Raw genomic sequence first — 19,749 nt, 5'->3', positions numbered from 1 at the left:
CTGATGTATGTTTCATCACCATATGTTAATCATGTCTCTTGATATCGCCATCTGTTTGTCTGCCGACAAACACAGATGTCTGAACCTTTTATGTCCGTTTACCTGTCTGTGTGTAGACGCTTACATTATCGCTTGATGGAAAAATAACATCTTCCAAGATTCTGTACATTTATCTCAGTAAAAAAACTAATAAAACCAGTTAACACCCAGCCAGTATGTCGCTCATAACCCAGTCCTTGCTGGTGACCCCGGAGTGACTCAAGGACCCGTGAACCAAAACTGATAGACCCTTCGCCGCCTCGCTGTTTCCCCGCCGTTCCTGAGTTCTCAGTATTAGTCCGACCCTCGAGATGACCACTCCACCACCGATAACTGATACCTCCTCCAGGAAACCTGAAGCACCCCCGCACTCGATTCTGGACGAGCTGACCAACGGACCCAGCCACGTCATCCTTCAGCCTGCCGCCCCTCGAGCTGGCTAAAGGATCAGCCGCCCGTCATCCTTCAGCCCTCGAGCGGCCACGAAGGATCATCCGACGTCACCCTTCAACCAGCTCCGTCCTCCTCGAGCTCCTGCTGGCCGGTGCCGCCTTCAGCCTCTACCGCCTTCTAGCCCAAAGCCCTTCCGAGCCAACTACAATTGCGCCAAGAAAATTTCAATGCCTCCAATAACATTGTAAGAGCCCTTCGCCTTCACGCCGTCTCTTCCAAACAATCAGGCGTTACACACGTCTTGGGGAGAGTTTGTAAGAGCCCCGATGTCTCTTCCAAACACGTGTGTGTTCGTGTTCGCCGATCGTCATCATCGGAGTCGACAGGACAAAACAACAGAGCGTCTCTTTTCTTTCTCTAAAGGAACAAAGATTTCAACCATAAATATTTCAGTCTTTCTCCCAAGCATTGTTGTCTTAACGTATGTACAATCACCACTACTTGCATTGCCATGCAAGCATTCTAATCATGTACTCATAATGTTCCAACGAATCTTCTGTATCAAACTGTGTGTATGTTTCTGTTTGTCAAGACGCCAAAGGTCTCTCCATTTCACATTTATTATGCTATTGCTTTGTATCCATTAATCTGTCTTGAATCTCATGCAATTGGCCATATGTAGAATTTCCTGACCCTTCCACTGATGTGTTTCATCACCATATGTTAATCATGTCTTTGATATCGCCATCTGTTTGTCTGCCGACAAACACAGATGTCTGAACCTTTTATGTCCGTTTTACCTGTCTGTGTGTAGACGCTACATTACCGCAGTGCCAAACATTAATAACATCTTCCAAGATTCTGTACATTTATCTCAGTAAGGAACAACCAATAAACCAGTTAACACCCAGCCAGTATGTCGCTCATAACCCAGTCCTAACATAGTGTGAGAACAGGACAAATGTCGAATGCTTTATTTTTACACTTTAATCATATGATTCATTGGGAGGGGGCAAAAGTTGTTTTATATTGTTACAATATAACTCGTAGAAATGCTACTGAATCTGCTTTTATTAAATATCACAGTGACTTACTGAATGTAAGCCAGGGTATGTACAAACCAGACACATTTGTTATTAAAGATATTTGTAAGATTGTTTCTTTTAAATCATCTGTTGAGCTGCTCTATACCTGCTGTACTAGTTTTAACTGGATCTTGGATATTTGTGTTCACATTTTTTCAGGTTTTATGTTTACTTTGTTAGATATTCTCAGTGTTTTTAGCATTGTACCTCGAAAATATGTTGAAAGAACACGAAAGTACTTGGTAATTCTTCTTTTATTTTTCCTGTGGCCTTGACTAAATACATTATCATGCACTATTTAGTGACATAGCATGCATATGCATATATATATATATATATATATATATATATATATATATATATATATATATATATATATATATATATATATATATATATATGTATGTATATATTGTTACAATGCATTCCAAGTACCTGGTTATTACACAACTAATCACAGATTTCAAAAATTTACCTCACTTCAGCCAGATACCTGAACTCTCATAACAATAAGAATTATGACTGAGTACCCTGCAGGTAGCAGTGATCCCTTAAAAAAGCTCATTAATCACATGAAAAATCAAACTAAGTTTATCAAGACTAGTGTGAGGTATCAACAATTAAACAAGAAATATACTAGAGTAAAAGGGCATCACTCTATCAAACAACTTTTAACTGTTTCCCTGGTCTTAATTCACTTCAGCAAAACTAAAGGAACAATACATGTTTATCAGTTTGCCTTATGCACACAATTAATTCTATTCACTGGTGGCCAATAAATGAAACACTGTTTTTAAAAACATTAAATGCAACAATTTATTTTTAAATTCAAAATTTATTATTAGAATTCACAATCTGAAAAATTTACTATTACTTGAAAACAACACAAAATTTAATTAATTCTTCAGTTAAATTATTGAACAAAACTAAATCACAAAAACTTTAATTTACCAAGAAATTAAGTTAATCAAGCAAAATTTAAACTATAAAGAATTACTCAAGATTAGAAAAGAAAATCTTAATAAATGAAAATTAAATCAAGTATGCAGTGTTAAATTATCAAGCGATATTTAAAATGCTAAGTAAATAAATGTTAAATCACAAATATATAAAATGTGAAAAATCATAAGATTGCAAACACAAGAACACACAAAAATACACAAAACATTTATCCAAAAATTTCCCTAATATACCTTATTATACCATGCTAATAATAAGTAAACTTCACTTTACGTTACACAAGCTTGAGAAAACCTTTGCAAATTCATGCAGCTGCTTTAAATTCACAAAACACACTTTTTTGTCAGACACCGTTACCACCAAATTTTTAAACTTTTCCCATACTCAGATCTCAAAAGCTAAGATTAATACAAGTGACCACTCTAACACTACGTTAATAATTACTTTCTTTTGAAGAAAGAGAGAGAGAGAGGGGAAACCAATTCTAATGGTCTCTCAAATCAGTAATGAGTAAATCTGAGGATTCCAGTAGAAAATGAAATAGATGACATCATTAAGGCATTTTGGGAACGAGATACAATAGAAAAGTTCTAGAAGGAAGGAAGGTGACGTCACTTCCAGCAATATGTTTTGAACCCAATCAGGACAATACATGATCAGAGCAATGTAATCTTAAACATCACGCAATTGCCATGTGCTTTAGTGCAATACTTGTTCATATCTCTCAAAAGGTACACATTTTTACCAGAAAATCATATGGAATACACGTAACATTGCGAAATAACTCTCCTTCTTTTCGTAAGAGACAAAGCTTTTACAGAAATCTTTACATGATAAAACAGATGGCAACTGGTTAATTATTACTGGCATGTTTTAAAAACAAAACAAAAAACCCAAGTTGGTTTCCAGAATGGAGCAGCGATTGTTATCTCAACCTGTCAGCACTTTATCTTAACTGGTGACAGACGGTACATCTGGTCTAAAACTCGAATTTCTCTCTTCCGCTATTACGTTATTATCAAGAAAGATATTAATTCTAAATTATGCTGTTAAGTTATCTAAACCACTGACTTTTTTGAGATCTGATGCTACAATAAAGACGATATTTCAACAATCACTATTACACATAACACATGATAAATAGAAGAGTAAATATATCAGAACTATAGGATGATATACATATTACAAAGCAACATCATGAAAATATATTTACAAAAAAAAAAAATATATATATATATATATATATATATATATATATATATATACATATATACACAATGCATTACCGACTTACAGCGGATTCAATCTTACAATGCTTGTCCAGTGCAATTAATGGCGATTTACAGTGTCGTTGGCGGTGCTAATGGCAAGAATAGGTATCAAGTTAATGGCGCTTACGGCACTGTAACTTAATACAACATCAAGTTATGGCACCAGACATCAAGTTACAGCACCATAAGCACTGTTAAAGCGCCAATAATGGCAAAACTCAAACTTACAGACGGCACTGTTGGAACAGTCCCCTCATGAATTAGAATTTTACTGTGTGTATATACTGTATAATAACAATATGTATATATATATATATATATATATATATATATATATATATATATATATATATATATATATATACTCTTATTTCTAACAATAACATCAATGTATATATGTATACATATATGTATAATATATATATATATATATATATATATATATATATATATATATATATATATATATATATATATATATATATATATATATATATATATATATATATTACATATACACATACACACACACACACCCACACACACAAACAAACACGCACAGGTAATACCTCCCAGACCTGCAATATATTGTAATAGAGCCAAGGCTCTGCCAGATAGGGTTAAAATCCAGAGAGGCTTCTCCACACTTTTGAAAACTTGTGGGGAGGTCACAAGTCCTCATCCTCTCCCTTCTCCAACACCACTGTATTGTCGAGGTCCTGTACCTCCTGTATCCCTCTCCAAGCAGAATACATGTTTAGCCCAATGCTCCAAAACAGGGTGGACTCTAGGAACTCCCACTTCGACTCCTCCAATAGAGATGAAGTCTTTGTTTGGGAGAGATATCACTAATACCAGACATGTTCTACCAGAGAAAAGGAAAATCAACTCCTGGACTACTTATTAAAGGCAAGGGAAGAGGAGAGGTGGAGCCCAATATGACTTGCATGGTCAGGGGTTGTCTTCAACAGCATCACATGCAATGGAAGTCCTCCCCCTTGAGGTTACAGTATTATTTTAAATGGGCTAGGGTAGAGATGGTCTCACCCTCCCCTCTAAAATAATTTTTGTCCAAAAACTAGACCCCTCTTAGAGGGGACCATAGAGATATGTTTGTTTATTCGCCACCACTCTTCAGCATCCCCAAGAAGGATTCCTCAAAATGAAAGGTGATCCTCAACCTGTCAAGTTTGAACAAACACATTGTTCATAAGTTTTAGATGACTGGGGTTGCCCAAGTATGTTCAATCATTCCACAAGGGATTTGGACCATCTCCATAAATCTTAAAGACATATACTGTACTACTGACACATCCTGATCACTGTTCCCTTCCACCCCTTCCTTGGGTTTCTTATAGGGAAGGAAACATACAGATTCATGCCTTTCAAGTTAAAAGTTGGCCCCAAGAATTTTCACAAAATTAGCAGCAATAGTTGTCCAAGAGCTCAGAAAAGAAGAAATTTAATTGGTGACCTACCTAGATGATTGGCTAATCTGGGGAGCCACAAAAGAAAAGTGGAGACGAAATTTGAGATTGGTAGTCGACAGACTCCAGTAAAAAAGTTTCCTAATGAATAGGAACATGTTCTGCCTTACATCCAGCAGATGTTTTCTAAGGCTGGGACTTTGCTGGGATACCCTTTTTGACATACTGTCTCTTCCCAACAGTAACCAAACCAGAATAAGGAAGAACCTGAGAGATTCCTTGCACAGCCCAGTTTTTCCAGACATCAGTTGAGCTGGAACAAAGTCTGGGCCTGTTACAGTTTCCATCTGTGGTAGTTCTAATCCTGAGATTGTGACTGTAGGATGTAAACAGAGCCTGCCTTTCACATGCAAGGAAAAGGCTTTGCAGTCGCCTTCATCCAAGATTGGGAAGATACTTCATCCGTGGAACTGGAAAGGGTCTTTGGCAAAACTGGTCGACCTGACCCCACCGTTCAAATGACTGATAATACATATGGATGCTTCCTGGACAGGTTGGTGAGACCATTGTGAGGATTGCCAGGTATTGGGAGGATGAGGTCATATCTGCTTCATGGAGCTGTTGGCTGTCTTTCCATCTCAGAAAATTGAAACCTCCAAAAGTGACCCATACTTTGTTGGTCTTAGATAATATGAATACAGTATCTTTATCAACAGGCTGGGCTCATGCTCAGACCCTCTCAAGTCAGCAATTCCCAATATGTCTCCACATCCAGAAGTAGACCTGTTTGCCACGTGCAAGAACCATCAGCTTTTAGTGTGTGTGTGTCTGAATCCAGATATCCAGGCAATAGCAAGAGATGCATTCCTACAAGACTGGAATGAATGGAGGACAATACACCTTTTTCCTCCGTTATCCCAGATTTCAAAGGGTTTAAAAAATCTTCTAGCTTTCAGTGGAGCCACCTAACTAGTGGCCCCAAGGTGGCCGAACAGTCATTGGTTCCTTTTGCATCAACAACTGGCGAGAAAATAGATTCCATTACAGCCGCTGTTCTGTCCCAGACAGGAGGAGGGGAAAGTGGTCTGCACATCCTCCTTTCTGAGCTGTGACCTTTATGTGCAGATTTTTAAAATCTAGTTTACTATGAGCATTGTTTACCTAACATTACTAGATACCTAGTGCAAAAATTACAGACTTCATCTAACTGACACACTAGTCCGCATGGAAAATGTGATTAGATTACCTCAACTCTGAGAACCCAGTGGAAATCTGTTGAAACAGCTTTACATTTTAATACATATCTTTTGAGGTCAAGTGCCTTTCTCTTACCACAATCATGGCATACAAGGCAGCATTGTTGGAACCCTTGCTTTAAAGTTTTGGAACTGGATAAGGTTCTTGACTCTTGTCATCTCCTCAGTTCAATGGGCCCAATACAACTATAACTTAAATGCTCCAAAAGGCAGTCTTCAGGAGCTCAGTTTAGCAATCTGGGCTCTCTTAGATGGAGGAAACGTTTCACCACTCATACACCTAGCTGTCATTTACTGTTTTCTCCTGGCATATCATTCTAGCCAAGAATGAGTTCATTTTAAAGGGAAAATCCCCTTTTCTGATAAGTGAATTCAGTATGTCAGGTTCAAGCACTGAAAGTCTGCTTAGATGTCATGGCAAACATCCCAGATGGTCATCTTTTTCCTACACCCTAGCACAATAAACCACTCTCTGTACATAGGCTAAGAATTATTTTAGTGGCCCTCAGTAAAATGGCAGACCCCTCACTCCTTTCGTAAGTTGCCAACATCTAAAAGGTGAATACATTGTTAACTTTCTTTTGAAGAAGTCTCCTAATGTATGAGGTGGTTATTAGAGGCAGTATTCCTAAACCGAGGAAAGAGCAATAATCCTGCAGCCAGACCCAACATAATTTGGTAAGTCACCTTAGAACCACAATGGATAATACATATATAGGTTTGTGTGTTGTTTTCTGTTCTTTATTACTAACCCCTAATGGGTATCAGGAATAGAAAAAAGTTGGTAACCTGTGACTGCCTTGGATAAAAAATTCCTGAAACACTTTTGCCATGAGAGTGGTCATGCTGAGATTGGTGGGAGGAGGCGCAATAATCCAGCAGCCAGACCTCAAATATACTAGGCAAGTCACCTTAGAACTATATATATATATATATATATATATATATATATATATATATATATATATATATATATATATATATATATATATATATATAATATATATATATATATATATATATATATATATATATATATATATATATATATATATATATATATATATATATATATATATATATATATAATATATATATATATATATTATATATATATATATATATATATATATTATATATATATATATATATTATATATATATATATATATATATATATATATATATATATATATATATATATATATATATATATATATGTTCAAGTTGTTTCCTGCTCTCTATTGCCAAACTCTAATGGGTCTCTGGAATAAAGAAAAAAGTTGATAACCTATGACTATACTTCAGACCAAAAATTGATCTGGGTTTTTGGAATTTTTTTATTAGGAGCTAAGCCATTTTGTCACCTGTCAATTTCTGTTGTAAGCCCCTTTGAGGATGAACAACGGCTATGCTATCAAAAACAGGTTTTGACGTAGTAAAACCCCATTTTTGGTAGCTGCTGTGAGTTCTCAAACCTAATGAAAAGGCATGGGACTGGGGTGAACATTTAACTTGCACAGATCTGGCATGTAATAAGGAAGACATGTTTTTCCTGTGTCAAAAACTTTTTAGTGGGTGCTGTGAGTGCTTAAACCCACCCACTCATGTTCACTGTTGTTACACATAGGAATCTTTGGTGGATGTTTCTTGCACAGGCCTAGTGGGTAATGCATTCATGGGGCGTGGCCCACCCAAACCATTTTGCCACATCTGCAGCAGGGTGAATCATGATCTTCCAGGAAGCTGAAAAACAGGCCATCTTGCCTTGAGTCCATTTTTATGCCATCACTGTACCAGCAGCACCATTATTCAGGCCTAGACTGGCTGGTCCATTTTATGGGGTCTCAGATGGACCATAATGGTAACTTTTTAGTAAGTACTCACAGCTGCTACCAAAAATAAATTTGCCTGCTCCAAAACCTGTTTTTCTTTTTCATTTTCCAAGTTAAACATCACTGAATGAATTCTTGAACTTTTCCTCATACAGACATTTTTTATTTTATGAGTGAAGTGATATTCGCATGAGTGCTTTTGTGGCAAACTTTTTTGAAGGATAAAAGTAATCCTTGGAAATTTGTCCTTTTTAGTGATCATAAACTGTATACAAGTGTATATTTGTATGCAATCTTTGCAGTAATGATTGTTTTGTTATATTTACTATACAGTATATCCTTTTTTTCTGACAGCTTCAATATCATTATCATCATCATCATCAAAACAATATTGTCAGATTTGTTCCTTTCATAAGCTCTTACCATTTCTGTCTGCCGGAGCACTTTTGGAGTGCCTTTCCATCTGGTTAAATTCTTCATTTATGCCTTCTCTCCATGATCTGAGCTGGTCTTCTTGTCATTCTTGTCATATTCCTCTCGCCTTCTTATTACATGTCCAAACCACCTCAGTATCTGAGATCTTAGTTATGTTCGAGGCCGTGAACTACATATCTCTACGTAACTTTATTATTAGTAATAAGATCTTCATAGCGAATTCCAGCCATGAATCTTGGCACTGTGCAGTCACAATAGGTTAACATCATTTCTACTTTATTTTCTATAATTCAGCATTCCAGTTGAAGGGCCAGGTATGTGTTACTTTTGACTAGGTTCAAATACTTTTGCAAGTTTATTTGCAATTATTTTTTTTATAAAGGTTACAGTAAGTGTATTTGGGTAAATTTACTTAACTGTAAAGTGTACCAGATCACCCACAAGACTGTAAGCTCAGTTCCCCATGTAAATTTCTATAGTAATGATATTTCTTTTCTTTTTTCCAAACTTTTACCCTTGTATTTTCTCCTCACTTTTATTCCTCTTTTTTATGCACTATTGCTTGTACTTTACGTTGGTTGGAAGTGTTAGCATGATTTTGATTGATTTGTGAAAATTATTTTCCTTGGTTCATATTAGTTAATGTTAGTTTAATGCGAACTAATAAAAAAAAACTATAAAGTACTTTTTCCTACCTCATACCAGATAACTCTGAAAATACAAGAGTACCTCATTATTGCTTGTTTTCTAAGAAGTAAGCATAGTTGTCTGTCATAGAAAATAGCAGAAATGAAAATTGACAAGTAACTCCTTTATTTCAACAGGTAAAAAAATCTTAGGTAATATTTTACTTTAAACAATTATTTGATATTGGAGTTTTTATGCTGTGATCTTAAGTCTCCTTGACATCATTAGAACGAAAGGTATGCTCTTGTTTTACAATTCACTCCAGTGGGGCTGGTACTGAACATGGCGTTCACTGGAGTGGTGTTGGTATGAATGTAAAACTTTACAGCAAAAGTAACCAATGTCAGAAATGTTCCAAGCCTACACTAAAGCATGAAAATTATTTTTTCAAGCCTAAAATGTGATAATGGGTTAAAGTAAAATTTTACCAAATCCTGTTCAGATGACGTTTAAAACTTAGGATAGCTTAAGCTGTCGCTAATGACCCTTACATTGAATGTAAAGAAACTAGGGAACATTGCATTAGTACTTTCTATAGAAACCTTAACATTTAAAGAATTAAATCATAAATAGTAATATGTATTTGATAAAAAAAAATTACCTGCATAGCTGAATCCTCCTGGGAATATTATTCCCCTAAAGTCGTTCAGGCTCACACGACCAGCAAATATATCTGTCATGGTGACATCATACACTGTAAATCCAGAGTGCATAAGTGCTGCTGCCATTTCTCTGTCTCCATTACTGCCTTCCTCTCTAATAACAGCAACTCGAACTTCAGTTATAGGGCTTTTCATGACACCTGCAATAGATTTTTCAAGTATAGTATGCTTTAACTGTTAAATGCATAATTGTTGAATCAGGAATAATCTTACATTGATACAGTATAATCTCCTATAAAAAGTATAACTGATTACTGGAAACACTGTTCATGTGTTCATGATGGGAGGTTATAGTTCTGCACAATTCCTATTGGAAGAACAGTTGCAGCAATGTGACTTTTTAAAATGAAGACCACAATACTAACCGGTAACAAAATCCTTGTATGAAAATGGTATATGGTAGCCAACATGCTTCCTTTTGGAGAAACTTTCATGCTCTGACTCTGCACAGTCTGGATTCATCTGGTGTTGTTCCAACAAAAAGCTAGTTTTCTCCCACATTTTGGTTAGCTCTAGAACTGTAGAATTTACAACTTCTGCTCCATCCACAAGGATTTGTATCTGTAGAAGTTAAGGGAATGAAGCAAAACATGAGTAATGCTAAACATTAACTATTTTTCTAATCCAGTACAGTATTGCAGCAGAGTATGGGAATAGGCTGTTTATCGAGAAAAACACTTCTGCTTTTGGCATCTTCAGATACAATTATTTTTTTTTATCACTAGTGCTGTCTTGTTTACATATATAAGTTTTTGGTTATATATTATTAGCCTGAAGCTTTTTAATGCCTTCAGCAACCATTTACTGTATATATAAGTGAAGTAAGTTGTGAGCTGTCAAAATGACATTTTTATAATAAAATAAAGTTTTATATATATTTAGTACGGCACACCCAAATTTGGGACTTTGAGAATAGAGAGGTCTATTGGACGAAGACCTGTGATAGTGGAGTCCACTCACCCCTAGTGCATACCCCCACATCCGGGGTAGTAACCTGGCATATTTTTTCTCTGGTAAGCAGTTATACCTATAGAAATGAGTGCTATTGGAACCATTTCACTGGGTGACACAGGTCTTCCCCAGAAATAGATTTTTCCTTTGTCAAAATCCCTTTACCCTGTAATTGCATAGCTATTAGTTCCTTTTAACCGGCAGCTTAAAATTTTGAAATTGCAGGTCACGCTAGTTTGTTTTGGTTATGGCGACGTGCCCCACCCACTTTCGGGTGTAAGAAGAGGTACAACATAGCAAAGAGCTTCAATTTGTTTATGCCTTTATGTCCAAGTGAGGGGAGGCGGGCGGGCTCTGATCATGTAATTACTGGGTAAGTACTGTATATATAAAACTTTATTTTATTATAAAAATGTCATTTTTATATAAGTAACTGACCCAGTAATTACATAGCTGATTCCCACATTGAATGGAGGTGGGAAGGTTGGACATATCTACCCCAAAACATTATTAATAGTAATAATGAGTTTGAGAATAGAAATTTGCTAACACTGAATCAATGTTGTTGAACCTTACCTGATAAGAGAGCTGCTATAGGTATGCGAAGGTCTCAGTTATATGGGTGTCCCTTCCAAGAAACTTAACAGCATAAGAGAAGGTGCATTATGCTGTTCACGCAGTCACTCTTAGTAATTGGCTAGCATAGGACACTGAATTGTGTACATGGGATGGAGTAGTACACTTGGTGGGGAGGCACACTTTTAGTTGCATGGGAGTTCTACTCACCAGTAATATGACAAAATGCTGAAAGGCTTGCTCAGAGGACATGAGGTCACCAGGGATGTGATTCCAGTAAGAGTGGAAAGCCAGTCGCAGTGATAATTTGACAAATTTAGGTCACTTGAAAAGCTAAGGCAGAATCAAGCCAGAGAGGCCATATGGTTCTGAGAATACTTGCATAGACAGAGCAAAGAAACCCAATTGCTGTAAAGCCACAGTATTGGGATATGGAAGAATGCCTGAGCAGATAATAACAGAGGCTTCTGAGGCTATACGTAGTTCCTTGCACCTGCTTTTACTAATAGTTCTGAAGAGTCTTAGGAACTAAGACTTAGGAAATCATACACAACTTGCAACCTCAATGAAAAAGAACTTTTATTGTTTTACTTCTCTTTTGGACCCAAGGGCATGTTAACTTGTTGTCATGCAGTTAGTCAACAGCCTAGAAGGGTAAGATTTCCCTAGTGGGCAAGTCTTATTATCGGTTTCTATATCCTCTATGCAAGCAGCAATGTGGACTGGTGCCTAGAGTGCTCTTTCAAAATGATAAGTCATTATTGCAGTTAGCATGTCTCACTAACTGAATGAGCTCATTACATATATGGACTTCATATGCTTCTGAATGCTGTATATTAAGAAATCCTAGAAAAATTATGAACATTTTTTAAAATCTCCTCAGTAATATTTGTGATGTCAGGTTTTGATAAGTGCTTAAAACATTAAGGCAGTGACATTAGTGTAGTTTATTGGAAAGAGGTAATGCTGGGGCGTACTCCGTAAACGACGCACAGAGACATCGCCCTAACTCTGTGATAAGGCGAGGGCTACTGCATCAGGAGCGGGTGCAGCTAAAGAAGCGAGCTCACATTGGATTTAGAGCACGTCAGCTTAATGTTGTATCCATGACTGGGAGAGGTAGAGAGTTGGCTGACCTGATGAGGAAAAGGAAAGTAGATGTTTTGTGTGTGCAAGAAATGCGATGGAAAGGAAATAAAGGTAAAGAATTGGGGGATGGATATAAGTTGTACTATAGTGGAGCAAATAAACAAGGCAAAAATGGAGTTGGCATAGTACTGTCTGGTGAATTGAAGAATACAGTGATAGAAGTACAGAGAAAGAATGACCGTATCATCAGATTGAAGATGTGCTTTGGGGGAGAGAGTCTGAATATTATAAGTGCATACGCACCACAAGTTAGTTGCACAGAAGAAGAGAGGGAAGTTTCTGGAGAGACATGGATGGAGTAATGCAAGAAGTGGAAGAACATGAGAAGGTGATAGTGGGGGCAGATTTGAATGGCCATGTTGGATGTGAAAATGAGGCGATTGGTCGGGTGCATGGGGGCCATGGAATTGGGGAGAGAAACCCAGAAGGGGAGAATGTAGTGGACTTTGCTGTGGCACTCGACATGGCAATAGTAAACACATTCTTTATAAAGAAAAGGAACACCTAATAACATATAGGAGTGGGGAAGATGCTCCCAAATAGACTACTTCCTATATAAAAGGATAAAGCTGGGGAGGTCAAGAACTGCAAAAGTTATCCCAGGCGACCATGTAGCCCCCAACACAGACTGCTATGCATGGATTTGAAGCTAAGAAGGGAAAGAAAAACCAAAGCTAAAGGGATAAGGAAAATTAAATGGTACAAATTAGTGAGGGAGGAGGATAAGAAGAGAGAGTTTAAGAGGAGGGTTTTGGAGGACATTGATATAGGAATTGAAGATGTTCAAGAATGGTGGGCACGTGAAATGCAGCAGTAATTAGAAGACATGGAAAGGACCTGCTGGGAGAGACATCGGGGATCATATGGGAGGAAAGGAGAGTTGGTGGTGGGAGGAAGACATTGGGAAAGTAGTAAAAGATAAAAGGAGGCAAAGAAGAGATGGGAAGAGCCACAGTCAGTGGAAGACAGAGATCGGTTCAGAGAGAAAAACAAGGTGGTGAAAAGATGGTAGCCTTGGCTAAAGCAAAGTCGTATGATGATGTGTATAATGAGATGGGGACAAAGGAAGGATTAAATAAGATGACAAGCTATCAAAGGCTAGAAATAAGAGCACCAAAGATATTACACATATCAAACAAATAAAAGATCAAGATGGGGTAGTACTTAGAAAGGAAGAAGACATCGTGAAGAGATGGAAAGAATATTTCGAACAGCTGTTAAATGAAGAAAATAATAGACTAATAAGAGGGGATGGGCAGGTGAACATTGGCATGGTGATAAGGTTTTCTAAGCAAGAGGTGCTGGATGCACTGAAGAAGATGAAGAATGGGAAGGCAACCAACCAGACATGATACCTGTGAGGCATGGAAGGCATTAGGGATGAAGGAGTGGATATACTTTATGATCTTATGATAAAGATCCTTGAGCAGGAAAAGATACCAAATGAGTGGCATGGGAGTATACTGATCCCAATTTTCAAAGGGAGAGGAGATGTCCAAGTGTGTGGTAATTATAGGGGTATTAAACTAATGTCCCACACTTTGAAGATACTGGAAAGGATGATAGATGCCAGACTAAGGGAAGAAGTAGAAATAGGTAAAGAGCAGATGGGATTTATGAAGGAAAGAGGAACAACAGATGGTATACTTTGTCTGAGACAACTAATGGAGAAATTCGGGGAAAAACAAAGGGACCTACATATAGTATTCATTGACCTTGAAAAGGCTTATGACCAAGTCCCCAGACAAGAGGTATGGAGGAGCCTGAGGGAGAGGATGGTGCCAGAGAAGTACATGCGATTGATACAGGAGATGTACCGGAATGTATTTACCAGAGTGAGGAGCAGTGTTGGGGAGACGGAGGGTTTTGAGGTGAGAGTAGGATTACACCAGGGGTCGGCTCTTAGCCCATTTATTTTTAACATAGTGATGGACGTTATCATAGAAGAAGTAAGGGAGGCAGTACCGTGGAACATTGTATGCGGATGATATTGTCCTGTGTGCAGAGAGCAGGGAAGATCTGGAAATGAAACTGGAAAGATGGAGACAAGTACTGGAGGACAGAGGAATGAGAATAAGTAGATCTAAGACAGAATATATGTGTACACCAATGATGGGGGTGATAGGGAAAGTATTCAGCTTGGGGGAGAACAAATAAAGAGAGTTGAAAATTTTAAGTATTTGGGATCCTTTGTTAATGCTCGAGGACGTATGGAAGAAGAAGTAAAACATCGGGTACAGGCAGGCTGGAACAACTGGAGAGCGGCCTCCGGAGTTCTTTGTGACAAAAGAGTACCGCTGAGGTCAAAAGAAAAATTTCATAAGACAGTGGTAAGAACAGCAATGATGTATGGCACGGAAACAGCAAGCTTGAGAAAGACAGAGGAGAAGAAGATAGATGTGGCAGAAATGAGAATGCTTAGGTGGATGGCTGGGGTGACGAGAGAGGATAGGATCCGAAATGATTACATTAGGGGGTCTACTAAGGTGGTGGAAATATCAAAGAAAGTGCAGGAGGGGAGGCTGAGATGGTATGGATACCTGTTGAGGAGAGATGAGGACCACGTTGGTAGACATACTATGGGGATGGAGGTCCAGGGAAGAAGAAGAGGAAGACCAAGAAAGAGATGGAAGGACTGTGTGAGGGGAGACCTGTGTGAGAAGGGAATTGATGAGGCAGAAGCACAGGATAGAAATAGATGGAAATGGCTCATCTGAAACGGTGACCCCATATAAAAATGGGAACAAGCTGGGAAGAAGAAGAAGATTGTAAGTAACTCAGTAACTGCTATATTACATCACTTTTAGCATACAGTACCTGTGCCTCAGGTCCACCTTCAGTGGTTACACCAATTGGACAGGTACCTGGAACTCCAGCACAATGGAATTTCTGGACCACTTCTTCTACTTTATCAGAATGTATTTCCATCACCCACCTGAAAACAAAGACATGGTAATCAAGGTCCCATCTGATCAGAAACCAACTACAGTATACAGGAGAAAAAAATATAATTTCAATAAAAAGTTAAAGAGAAAGAAATCAAAGCTGAAACAATCAAAAGACTGTCAAACATAAAATAATTTCAATAAAAACATTAAAAGGAGAGAATGGACTCAAGGCTTAAACAATCAAAACAGCTGTACCCTTACCCAACTTCTTCACTGAAAAGTGCAGACAATATTGGAGGTAAATTATCCTTGAATGATGAGGGTGGAGCAGGTGCTGGAGGAACATTCACCGTGAATCCTCCCCATCCTGAGATTCCCATCTCTACCAGACATGTGATAAGTCCACCATCGCTCACATCATGTAAACTTAAAATATCCTCCTCTGGAAAAAAAACCCACAAAAAAACTCATGACACAGTAACTATGCATTTTAGCACATGTTGAAAAACCTCCTACTCAATAACTTTGCATTACAAATACTAATCACTTCAGGACTAGTCTGAAGTTATGTAAAAAAAAAAAAAAAAGCTCCAGGTTTCTACTTTTATTTTGATGTAGCAAACTGGAGAACAGGAAATATTTTGTCATTCGTAGTATGCAAACTTCCACTTGACTTTCCAAATGGCATTATCAGTAATTTGCAAAACAAACTTCCTTGGCTCTAAGGAGTTAGAGAATCATCACTGATACCTGTCTGCTACATTTCCTCTCTTCTACCACAGACTGTTCAATTACAAATTTTCAGACATTGGACTCAGTGGTCTAGTAAAATGTTATTTTCATAATAAAATAAATTTTTGAACATACTTACCTGGTAGTTATATATATAGCTTAAGTCCCTGACGTGACGGCAGAATTTCAAAACTCGCGGCAATCGCCGATCGGGTAGTCAGGTGGTCCACCTGTGCGCCTCTACCCAGGTAACTGGAACCATTCTACATATTCCTCAGATCTTCCATGCCCCTAGTCTCTAGAGGGGAGGAGGGGGAATTTAATTATATATAACTACCAGGTAAGTATGTTAAAAAATTTATTTTATTATGAAAATAACATTTTCAAACATCTAACTGACCTGGTAGTTATATATATAGCTGATTGACACCTTTGGTGGAGGGTCAGAGACAGCCAACATCGTTGGAATTGAAATACTAAAACTTTGCAAAACCAACTAAAGGTTCTTACTACCTGTTAAGGAAGCTGACTTCATTGTTTTCCTGCCTCATTATGTCTGCATTCCTTAAGAGATCCAGCGATCCACCCAGGGGCTGAAAAAATCTCTAGGGGCTGTCAACCAGTGTATAACCTCTATGTGACTAGACCTCCTTTAATACCCTTATTCCGGCGCTACCAAGGAACAAATGACCACCTGACTAAGAGAACTGAAGTAAATGATATTATTTAAAAAACTGTCTGCTAATGATTGCGGAAGACTCGTCCCAGACTTCGCAAACAACCAAAAACAACATCTTAGTTCCAAGGGAGAAAAAAGGGTATTGGGTTATGGCATTGTAGGGGTAGCTATTTTTCTCACTACTGAATTTGCAGCTACAAAAGGACCCAGCGTGTAACAGTCTTCATAAACAGTCTGTACTTGTTTAAGGTAATGTGAGGCAAAACAGACTTGCTCCTCCAGAAGGTCGTATCCAAGATACTCTGGAGGGACCTATTTTGTTTAAAAGCCACAGAGGTTGCTACCGCCTGACCTCGTGTGCTTTAACTTTTAGAATATTGTGTTCTGATTCCCTACATCCCACATGAGCATCTTTTATTAATTGTCTGATAAAAAAGGACAGAGCATTCTTAGACATTTGTACAGAGGGTTTTTTGACAGAGCACCAAAGCCCTTCTGAATCCCCCCATAAATCTTTTGTCTTTTCTATATAATATTTTAGAGCTCTTACTGGACACAGAGTTCTTTCTATTTCCTCACCTGTGACATCCGTCAGGTTAGGAATCTCAATGCTTTGGGCCAAGGTTGAGATGGACGCTCATTTTTGCCAGAAAATCTAGTCGTAGTGAGCAAACTGCTTTGCCTTGTCTAAAACCTATAGCTTTGTTAAAGGCATGAATTTCACTTACTCGTTTTGCAGTAGCTAAACTGACTAGAAAAAGCGTTTTCATAGTGAGATCTTTTAAGGATGCCTTTTGTAAAGGTTCGAATCTATCACTCGTGAGGAACCTCAGGACCACATCTAGGTTCCAAGCCGGTGATTCTTGTACCCTCTCTTAGATGTATCGAAGGATCTGAGAAGGTCTTGGAGGTCCTTATTGTTAGAAAGGTCTAAGTTTCTGTGTCTAAAGACCGATGCTAACATACTTCTATAACCTTTAATGGTTGAGTTGAAAATTTAAGGTTATTCCTAAGATGAAGAAGGAAGTCTGCTATCTGAGGCACAGAGGTACTGGTAGAGGATACAGAGTTGTTTCTACACCATCCTCTAAAAAATTTCCCACTTGGATTGGTATACCCTAATGGTGGAAGACCTTCTTGCTCTTGCGATCTCGCTAGCTGCCTCCTTGAAAAGCCTCTAGCTCTTGCGAGTTTTTCGATAGTCTGAAGGCAGTCATGTGTAGCGCTTGGAGGTTTTGGTGATACCTTTCCAAGTGGGGTTGTTTGAGTAGGTCTACTCTTAGCGGAAGTTCTCTCGGAGTGTCTACTATCCATTCCAGTACCTCTGTGAACCAATCTCTTGTTGGCCAGTAGGGGCCACTAGAGTCATTCTGGTACCCTCGTGCGACACGAACTTCTGTATTACTTTGTGGATAATTTTGAAAGGTGGGAATGCGTAAACGTCCAAGTTTGACCAGTCCATGAGAAACGCGCGTCTATGTAAGCAGCCTCTGGATCCGGAACGGGGAACAATAAGTTTCTATCCTTTTCGTCCGTGCTGTGGCAAAAGATCTATGCACGGTCGCCCCAAATCAGCCACATGCTCTTGCAGATGTCCTGATGTAGCATCCATTCTGTGGACAGGACTTGATTCTTCCTGCTCAGCATGTCTGCTCTCACATTTCTCTGCCCTTGAATAAAGCGGGTTAGTAGTCTCACATTCTTTGCCTTCGCCCAGAGAAGAAGCTTTCTTGTTGTCTCGTATAGAGATTTGGAGTGAGTGCCCCTTGTTTGCTGATGTAGGCCAGTGCTGTTGTGTTGTCGGAGTTGACCTGCACCACTTTGTTCTTTACTACCTGTTCGTATTCTTTGAGAGCTAGAAGGATCGCTGTTAGTTCCTTCTGATTGATATGCCAAGACTCTTGCTGTTTGGTCCAAGAGCCTGAAACTTCGTTGATTCCCAGAGTCGCTCCCATCCTGAGTCCGATGCGTGGGAGAACAACACTAGGTCTGGGTTCCTCTGTTTTAGGGAAAGGCCCTCTCGTAGCTTGATGGGGTCGTTCCACCATTTTAGATATTGCCTCACGGGACTCGAGATGGGGATACACTTCGTCTCCAATTCTTTTCCCTTGTCCCAGTTCCGATTGAGATGGAACTGTAACGGGCGAAGGTTCAGTCTCCCCAAGGAGACAAACTGCTCTAGAGAGGAAAGGGTCCCTAGCAGACTCATCCATTCCCTCACCGAGCAAGTCTTCCTCCCTAAGAAGCTCTGAATCTTTTCTAAGGCTTGTTCCATTCTTGACAACGACGGAAAAGCCCGAAAAATCTGACTCTGAATCCTCATCCCAAGGTATAGAATCTCTTGGGATGGAATCAGTTGTGATTTTTTCTTGTTTATAAGTAGGCCCAGTTCTTCTGATAACTGGACTGTCGTCTGAAGATCCTTCAGGCAGCGTGTGTGGGAAGGGGCTCTGAGAAGCCAGTCGTCTAGGTATAAGGAGATTCTGATGCCTCTCGTGTGCAACATTCCTGCTACATTGTTCATCAATCTCGTGAAAACTTGAGGAGCGGTGCTTAGGCCGAAACAAAGAGCTCGAAATTGGAACACTTCTTCCTCGTGAACGAATCTCAGATATTTCTTGAGCTTGGGTGGATAGGGATGTGGAAATAAGCATCCTGCAGATCCAATGATACCATCCAGTCGTTCTGTCTGACCGCTGCTAGGACAGACTTCATAGTCTCCATT

At 38.6% G+C, this 19,749-nt stretch overlaps 2 protein-coding genes and 1 long non-coding RNA gene across 6 annotated transcripts in view; 2 read left to right on the top strand and 1 right to left on the bottom strand.

Moving 5' to 3' along the window:
- The window catches only part of LOC136838874 (uncharacterized), a 530,691-nt gene that overhangs the window by 195,075 nt on the left and 315,867 nt on the right, over positions 1–19,749 (top strand). Inside the window, exon 5 of one of the 2 annotated variants that reach the window (XR_010853149.1) lies at positions 11,226–11,373. The exons of the other annotated variant lie outside the window; for it this stretch is intronic. This is a non-coding gene — a long non-coding RNA (uncharacterized lncRNA). Of the gene's footprint in view, positions 1–11,225; positions 11,374–19,749 lie in introns of those variants that run through there. 2 annotated transcript variants of the gene reach the window in all.
- The window catches only part of Pfas (phosphoribosylformylglycinamidine synthase), a 205,416-nt gene that overhangs the window by 10,997 nt on the left and 174,670 nt on the right, over positions 1–19,749 (bottom strand). For 2 of the 3 annotated variants that reach the window (XM_067104532.1, XM_067104533.1), the window contains exons 21-24: positions 15,875–16,055; positions 15,543–15,660; positions 10,415–10,610; positions 9,989–10,189 (exon numbers count right to left, since the gene is read on the bottom strand). In XM_067104532.1, coding sequence (XP_066960633.1) covers positions 9,989–10,189; positions 10,415–10,610; positions 15,543–15,660; positions 15,875–16,055 — 696 coding nt within the window. Of the gene's footprint in view, positions 1–9,395; positions 9,412–9,988; positions 10,190–10,414; positions 10,611–15,542; positions 15,661–15,874; positions 16,056–19,749 lie in introns of all 3 variants that reach the window. The other variant, XM_067104534.1, reaches the window with a different exon arrangement.
- Positions 13,015–15,509, top strand: LOC136839034 (uncharacterized). Its single transcript, XM_067104699.1, has 3 exons — positions 13,015–13,197; positions 14,273–14,538; positions 14,818–15,509. Exons 1-3 carry the CDS (start codon positions 13,015–13,017, stop codon positions 15,440–15,442), a joined length of 1,074 nt encoding a protein of 357 aa, XP_066960800.1. The 3' UTR covers positions 15,443–15,509.

This window comes from Macrobrachium rosenbergii, chromosome 5 (genome assembly GCF_040412425.1).
Source record: "Macrobrachium rosenbergii isolate ZJJX-2024 chromosome 5, ASM4041242v1, whole genome shotgun sequence".
Lineage (NCBI taxonomy): Eukaryota > Metazoa > Arthropoda > Malacostraca > Decapoda > Palaemonidae > Macrobrachium > Macrobrachium rosenbergii.
This window is presented reverse-complemented; position numbering and strand designations above follow the sequence as displayed.

What these genes read in the sequence shown, in the direction of transcription:
- LOC136839034 (XM_067104699.1), top strand. Translation starts at nt 13,015, where the DNA reads ATGGATGGAGTAATGCAAGAAGTGGAAGAACATGAGAAGGTGATAGTG. An exon ending in TGGCACTCGACATGGCAATA is followed by an intron (nt 13,198 to 14,272) that starts GTAAACACATTC and finishes CACACTTTGAAG; the next exon opens with ATACTGGAAAGGATGATAGA. An exon ending in ATGCGATTGATACAGGAGAT is followed by an intron (nt 14,539 to 14,817) that starts GTACCGGAATGT and finishes GATCTAAGACAG; the next exon opens with AATATATGTGTACACCAATG.